The 8,395-nt window shown below is 32.7% G+C and overlaps 1 protein-coding gene across 1 annotated transcript; it reads left to right on the top strand.

The window, feature by feature from the left end:
• Window positions 1–8,279, top strand: mdu (mitotic spindle positioning protein meduse). Its single transcript, XM_011051775.2, has 6 exons — window positions 1–478; window positions 1,026–1,626; window positions 5,830–5,967; window positions 6,348–6,793; window positions 7,204–7,369; window positions 7,494–8,279. Exons 2-6 carry the CDS (start codon window positions 1,417–1,419, stop codon window positions 7,599–7,601), a joined length of 1,068 nt encoding a protein of 355 aa, XP_011050077.1. The 5' UTR covers window positions 1–478; window positions 1,026–1,416; the 3' UTR covers window positions 7,602–8,279.
• The last annotated feature ends 116 nt before the right edge of the window (window positions 8,280–8,395 follow it).

The raw sequence follows: 8,395 nt of genomic DNA, 5'->3' as shown, positions 1-8,395 counted from the left end.
GATTGCGAACAATTATTACTATGATTGGGTATTTTATGTAATAGATCAATAGATATGTTCGAAATATATGTATTTATGATATTCGCACCAATTACCGCGTATTAATGCTCTTAATTGCTCGTTTTTTATTCTATTTTTTTATTTGTGATGATTTTAACTATTTTGACTATTTATTGACGTTAAGAATTACAAGGTTTAATTGTTTATTGTTGACGTTAAAAGAATTAAAATAGTCATTTTGATTTTTTGTCGAGACTCCGTGTGTTCCTTGGAAAGCAGAAGAATTACATCAATATTACTGCAACATTTGCAATATTATTGTAATGTTACAATGTTGCTCCAATATTATTGGAGTTATTTGTGCTGTATAATAAGCGTCACATCTATGGACGCTAGTTCCTCTACAATTCTCTATAGATAGATCGAATATAACGCTTCTAATAAACATCCAAGCAGAACAACAACTCATACAACACAGGTCATTATACAATAAATATATAATAATAAATAATAACTACGTTCAGCAAAAACTTTGCAACTGTTATTCAAATCCAAAAATCAACAAAAAAATTAAAATGACTTTATTTTTATTCTTAATGTTAATAAACAGTCAAATTTTAGTAGCTAAAAATTATCATTTTGGCTTTCATGATGTCAAAATAAATTAAGTGATTTTGACTTTCTCTTTAACTTGGTGTATTCCTTAGAGATATCAGATTTTTTAATATTATGATTGATCTTTCTCTTAGTTTCTCACGAGTCTATATAAATGTAGAAACCAATCGCATTAAATATAATTTTACAATAGTTGCCGCTCTTTATGCTGAACGTAGTTCATCGCAACGTTTCAGAAATATTGTAGTAACATTGAAAAAAACGTTACAGCAATTGCTCCAAGTTCTATGCTGTATAGGAAGTCGTGATACATAAAATAAATCGTAAATGATTGAAAAGTGACTTTTAGTAATCATTTTGCAATCATTTCGCTGTCATGATGACTTGTGTTCTGCTTGGGTAATCACTAGCCAGCCAGACCTCCCTCTATTGAAGGAGTTCGAGAAGAAGCTCTATGAATACTCGAACGACATCAGGAGACACCTCCGGTACGGTGACACGTCCGGTACTCAGGAGTTGAACTGTAGCGAGGACTTCGATTGCATCTGGAAGGCTGGAAGTAGCTACGAAGGGTTGGTTCGTCGGGTGTCATCCTGATCACGACACGGATCGACGCTCGTCGGAAAGAGAACTTTCGGGAACAAGCATTAACGGTGCAATATATCATGCGCATGAAGAATTATCCTAAGAAAATTGAAAGCGACACGACGTTCTTACCGTCAGCAGTACGTACGCGCGGGACACGCGCCATCGGCGTAAATATTGAATTGAACAAGTGACGTAATATTAGTTGCGCGAGGCATGATAATAAGCGAGGACGTCGTCGTTGCTCGTCGGCGCACCTCGCGATCAGATAAAGCCGCTCGAAATTGTTCCCCGTTTCGAGGTCGACGCACTGGTCGCGTATCTGCCACGGAGAAGCCCGATAAAAGGTTCAGTCCGGATCCATCGTCGTTGCCAGCCTGCTGTTGCATTCTCGAATTCTCACCGGCGGAAACGCACGGAATGGAGGTGAGTCTCTCCCTCGCTTCGACTAAAAAGTAAATAAAAAGGAGTTTCCGATCGCTTGCAGACGCTCCAGCAAACCGAATATAACTATGTAATGTAGCTGTAAAATATTTATATATATGTTATATAGCAGTTACATTTATTAGGTCCGGTTTCTCGTCAATGTAAAATTATCTTAAGTTCAATTTTCTCTTTATTCTTAGAATTAGAAAAAGATAAACAGTAAGTTAAATCGAAATTAAAATTAATCCTACATTGATGGAACCGGGCGAAGTTTGTTTTATGCCCGTTCCTGTCAAATTTAATTTTAATGTTAGTTCAACTAACTCTTTACTAGTTCTAAGAATTAGAAAAAGCTGAAGAATAAGTTAAATCGAAATTAAAGTTAATCCATTGATAGAAACAGGATATCACTTGAACTTGCACGATTCATCTTTTCTCTTTTTTCTTTAGTGTAGAGAGAAAAGAAGGGAAGAGATGAACTATGTAGAAAAGTCAATTAAAAAGAACAAGTCTAACGTTTGTTGAAATATATTTCCGTAAACTATCGTAGAGTGATCGTTCATTGGAACGATCTAACCGATGATCTGCCTGTTCCACAGATGTCCCTTCCTGTAATTTAAAGCAATCGAAATACGCGTATACTTGGATCTAGGAAAGTTAAAGATGCGTGTTAGACATTAGGAAATAGGAAAATATGGAAAGTGTAGCTAAACGGAGTAAATCTGCGTGACGACAGTCTTATTTATCTCTAATGTTCGAGCAGTGAGTGAATTGACAGTTACGCAAAATGCGAATTTACACGGAAAAAAATTAATAGCATTAATAGCTGACAGCAGTCTGATTAAAAATAATCTTGTTAAATTTCAGAAAATCTTTAATGAAACAAATATGTCATGCTCTTGCTTTAATAAAATTTTATTTGTTTTGTTAATATTGTTATTAAATAAACATGATAATTTTTAATTAGACTGTTTTTTTTTACTAATGCTGTTAATTTAATTAATACAATATCATTTTTTTCGTGTTCAGATCGAAATGAGATCTCTTTTCGTATTTATTTTAAGGTAAAGAAACAAAAATTGCTTGATTACTTTGATTTCATTACACGTCCTTTTTATCTTTCTATCATCTCGGAAGATAAATAAAATAAAAATAAATACAGATATAGAGATAAAAAAATACAATTATTGATTAAGGAAATAAGGAATTTGAATAAATACTTGAAAGATATAATTATTTTATTATTTAATTCGCGTGATGAATATAAATTAATGTTATAAGAGGTCTGGTTATGAAATACTTGGATTCCGCTGAGCGAGAGTTAATTTCACCTCGTACTATTGCGTGTGACATTGCGACTGTGTTTACAATGACATTTTTCATTGAATCGTCTACGCGTTGATATCATATCTCTCGCACTCCACAGCTTCTTCGTAACGTTCAGTAATTTGGTGCTTTAATTGCAAAAACGACGTTAGTGCGACAGAAGAAGAAAAGTAAAAATTTTTTGTCTAAATTTAAAAAGTTGAAATAAATGCGTGCTCGTAATCATTTCATCTGTAACAATTGGGCTAATAATACAACGTATTCCGCATATGTAATATTGCCATTTGTTAAAACAGTCAATAAATTTGTAAAGTCATCGCGGTTCCTGTCATATGTTTGCGGAAAACTTTTGTTCACGCGTCGTTTTCTGCGTCGTTCTTAAATTCTAAACAAATTGTTGGAATTCTTGCCAGGAAGTGCGTTTGATATTACTTAATGTATTACAATTTAATTTTTCTCATATATTAGATATTTATATATATATAAGTTGAAACCAATATCGATATAATAACAGATCTTGGGAACTGATCCTTTTGAAGCCGATTGACTTCAACTATAATTCGATTCAGTTGACGTAATACTGTACGCGATCTTCATACAGAATGATACAAAGCTCAAGATCGGAATGAGGCAATCGTGTTTGACGCACGATATAAAAATATAGAAGAAGAAGAAAGAAGTTCCCTGGAAGAGAACAGAATGACTGTACGAATATATTATAGTCAAAAGTCAAGGCAGCAATTTAATTTAAATATATTTTCTTCCTTATATGATGATTTATTTATTATAAAATACGGAAAGTAAAATTCTGAAAATTTAATTGAAGCTTTATGACTGTATTTTAATTACCTTTATTCGGCCTTTCTATAAGTCTTAAATATTATTCTACTTATAATGCTCTCTCAATATTCTTTAATTTTTCAATTCCAAGTACTTATATTGTCTACATTTTATAATTTATAACACTTGGAAAAGAATGACTTGGCAATTCAAATGTTAATCGACATTGGGAGAACTGTATCGACCTTAAGTCGGTCGCTCAGACATTCTCGAAGGAAGCAAAGATGGTGCATGCCGATCGAGAGGAGAGACGAAAGAGCGGTAGGAAGAGTCGTGGCCCATTTCTTTTAGAAGGGAAACGATGATTACAGTTAAGCCGTTACCTCCGTCGGTGTTCGCTTAGTTTTCTGTGGACGGCATTCCTGACCGGCGTCACGTCACAGCTGGAAATCCTCATGAGAAACTCGGTATAGCCGCTGTAGCAACAGCTTCTGTCCTCGCCTCGCCTTTCGTACGCCACGCCAACCCTTTTACGGCACTTTTCTTGCCAGAGACACCGAGACGAGGTATTAAAACTGGCCTTGGAGTCTTTCTCAGACCTGGTTAATCGCCGCGAAAATTTATTCAAGCGACCTTTAATGATATCCGTGCGAATACTAAGCTTTATGAATCAATGAATAACCGATACAAATATAATAGAAATTGCTCAGGAAAATATAAATAAATTGCTATATAACATACATACGTAAATATATACATTTTACATTTATATTACATTCGTTGAGAAAATTTCTGGTTCAAAATGGCCGAATTGTCAGAAAATTCTGATCATATGAGTCAGAATTCATTTTGATTATCTTAACTAGAATTATAAATCCAACTAAGAAAATTTTGATTTGCCCATTACTTTTAACCAGAATTTCAATTAATACAACTCTTTTTTTCAGTGCGGTAGTGTAGTATATAGTAGTAGTTATATTTGATGTTTACTGGAAAACTGTGAGAAAATAGTATTAGATTAGTAAGAAAAAACTATTAGAATGAATAAATATAATATTTGACTCGAATGGTTTTTTAATTATTTTCAATAGTTTTTTGCAAGTCTAATATAGTATTTTTCCATAAAGGAAGAACAGGCTTTGAAATTTTGTTGTAAACATTTGAAACGGAAGTGACTCAAAGAAAAAGAAAAGTAGAGAGAAGATTTTATCATGATAAAAGCGCGATGTATTCACTGATACTAAAAAAAAAAACGATTTCTAATAACCTTGATTTTTTTACCGAAGGTCATCGCTTGATTGCAATTTCGGTTCCTGTATTTTTTTCGTACAGAAAATATGTTTCTTATTTATCCGTTTCATGACTTCAAATGCATGACGTGTCGAGGAAGTTGCAGTGGAACACGATATAATTTTTTCTGAAGATAAAAACTGATAATGTTTGATATGCGATCGATAAAGGCAAAGATGACGGTTATTGTTGTAATAAGAAATTTGCTGCACCGCTGAAAACCCTTTCACCTTCCTACCACATATCTAATTCTTTGAAAGTGTTTCTCCATGGTATCATTCCAATGAAATAACATATCTATTTATCAATAGTTATTACAATCAATCCATTAATCAATATTGGGTACCAATAAGCACGATGAGAAAGATATCGCGAGAATTGGAATATATATACATACACACACAAAACATGATATAAAAATTTAAAAGACGTCATCACGTCACGCCATTTCTTTTATATCTGCGGATCAGTTATTAAAAACTCTAATACTCGTTAAAAAGAATCAAATAAATTTTTCAACTATTCGATTTTCGATCGGATCCATATTGGATGTATTGTTAGTACTTTGTTTTTTTAAATTTTAGTGAGATTCCTCTTATCTTAAATTTTTTGAATTCTTTGTAAAAAAATTTTAAAACTCTGATAACGAGTTTGTGCGTTATCACGTAACTTAAAATTTTTCGTGAAGAGATTTTAAAATCTTAATAACGAAACCATTGAATTTTAATGAATAATCTTGTACCTCTTGAGGAAAAACAAAAATTAAACGCACACGTTCCATATTTTCATGTGAAAATGCATGTGCAGGCGGAGCATAGACTGGAGCAGTTAAAGAGAGCGACGGACAGAATACAAAGGGAAATCGAAGAAGTTACCGAGAGGGAACACGAACTGCGGAACGTGGGTAGCATTAAAACCACATCCCACGAGACGGTAGATTTCAAGGTATCTTCAGAATGAACACCAAATAATTTTAACGTCTCTGAACCTATAAAAATCGCACGCGCATCTCTTTTCCTTTATAAAAATAAAAATATTTTCAAGTTTCAAATTCCATGAAGAAAATATCCATACAGCATAAAATTTGCAATAATATCGCTGCAAAATCTCTGCAATATTACTAATAATTTTCTTATTCAATTTTATCGTTTTGTTTGTATTATACAAATATTGCTAATGTTGCAGCAGTGTTATTGCAACTTTTGTACAACTTTGTGTTGTAGGGGAAAGATTAAAATGTGAAAATATATTTGGAAATCGTCTCAAACACGGAAAGATCCACTTGTATCTTAAAATAATATATAATTAGTAATTCTGTTGCATAGGTGCGTCGTATGCCACAAGCTCTGGCCTCGGGAAAACTGAAAAGAACGACGTCCACGCCGCAGATCCTGGAGACAGTCAGCCCGACGTCGCGGTCGCCAAACTTGACGCCAAAGATGACGAACGGCGTGATATCTACGCGCACGACGCCGACACCGCTGCGCTTTGCAACCGCGCCGAGCCAGAAGGGTTTGATGCACAGGTTTCTAGCTACACGGGGAAAACTCTATAAGAGTAAATCGCAAAACGACGATAATTTGAGTTCTCCGATAACGCCCGTTATCACGCTCAATCCTCTGAGCATCAAAGCTTTTAACAGAACATTGGAAATACCACTGGAGCCGGACGACGAGCCAAAGAAGCCATTAACGAGGAAAGGATATGTTCCTGTCGAGCAAAAGATTCAAAAAGAGCTACATGACATGAAAGAACGAGAGAACGAATTAAGGTATCAAAGTTTTCATATCAAAGAATTTACTTTATTTTACTAAACGATTCAGTTTAAATCTTCGGTTTTTAAAATAACAGATTAAAGGGAAAATTAATTTGAGACTGACTTTTTAATTGTTTAAGAATAAGTTTTGAAATTTATTAATAAAGCGATTTGTACTATTAAATCTCGAATTCTGTAACAATAATAAATAATACTAATTTAAATAATAATATAATTTAAATTTATTTAACATCTTTCGTTTGCAATGAAGAAAGCATTAAAAAGATAAAATATCTTTTTAATGTTATCTAGGCAAATTGTTGCACATTGCAATAAAAATTACGTAAAGGAGTCTTTTTACTTGATTATAACATTTGCAAACTTAAATTGTAACTGATTCGTGTAAATCTCGTTTTATCTTCTAGATTGATGAGATCGCAGATGTTGGCAAAGTCTCAGCCGAATTTACTTGATATAGGAAATGATAACGATTCCGATATTTACGACGGCTCCAGTTCCCTTAGAAGTGGTACTTCTACTAATACCTTGAATGAAGATGAAATCGAGAGAGAACATAAAGGAAAACACAAGGTTGGTAATATTTCTCATTTTTTACGATCAATTACTATCATTAAAATAAACATTAATTTATGATAAATATAATTCTTTGGATCGCATTTGTTGATAATTTTATTGCTTACTATTTTATTTGTAGCCTAATCCACGACGTCGTAACACACTCATCGCGCAATGGGAGAATCTGATAGCCGCCAAGAGAGAAGCTATTGAGAATAACAATGAGAAAGATAGAAATTACTTTTGAAAATTCTACTATTTGCAGAACAACACCGTCTTTATCTTTATCCTATCGGTATCCTATTCTATCTAAATGATCGATTGTAAATTAATAATACTTATTAATATTACAGTGGATAACTGTATTGCACTAAGAGCATTGCTCCACCTTTCTTAAAGCGTATCTTAAATGGATATTTTCTTGTTTTTTTATCTTGTTTTTTTATATAGTTTATTTACGAATGAATCACTCTTTTGTGTTTGAATATTTATGCGCTCTAGTATTATAATTAAAATTTAATTCATGTCACGGCTGCGTGTTTTCAGTATTAAGTTATTGGCTAAATAATGTTATTAAAACGCGACTGCTTATAAAATTGAAAAATTAAAAAAAAATAGAACACATTTTGTTTCATCGTTATTGATGAATTGGATAACATAAATACAATGTGTAAAATATTCTCACTCGCGAGCAACTGAGTTTTCGTACGTTATCATCTAATTTGTAACTTTGCGGTTGTTAAGTGCTTATCATAATTAGTTCACTCGATTTGGACGTGTATAGTATTAAAAATATGTGTATCAAATACTAATTCGTGAAGACAGGTAAGATATTCGATTGATACCTGCATGTGAAAAATCCAATTGTAATAATAATATTAAATAATATTGCATTAATTATAAATATTTGTTTTGTCATATCCGACCCTTTGTTTGGTTTCATTATTATCACAGCCCATTACCTTAATAACACTTTAACAATAAAGATATTATAATAGAATCTATAATTATAAAGATATTATTAATGTTCGATTTTTATTT

The sequence above is a fragment of the Acromyrmex echinatior genome, chromosome 2 (assembly GCF_024713525.1).
Source record: "Acromyrmex echinatior isolate Ae372 chromosome 2, ASM2471352v2, whole genome shotgun sequence".
In the NCBI taxonomy this organism is placed as follows: domain Eukaryota; kingdom Metazoa; phylum Arthropoda; class Insecta; order Hymenoptera; family Formicidae; genus Acromyrmex; species Acromyrmex echinatior.
Note: the sequence above shows the minus strand (reverse complement) of the source record. Positions and strands in the feature narration are given on the sequence as shown.

Excerpts from the sequence above, each read along its gene's own strand:
- mdu (XM_011051775.2), top strand. The coding sequence starts at position 1,417 with ATGATAATAAGCGAGGACGTCGTCGTTGCTCGTCGGCGCACCTCGCGA. Across the intron at positions 1,627-5,829 it reads CGGAAACGCACGGAATGGAG|GCGGAGCATAGACTGGAGCA; the intron begins GTGAGTCTCTCC and ends ATGCATGTGCAG. Across the intron at positions 5,968-6,347 it reads ACGAGACGGTAGATTTCAAG|GTGCGTCGTATGCCACAAGC; the intron begins GTATCTTCAGAA and ends TCTGTTGCATAG.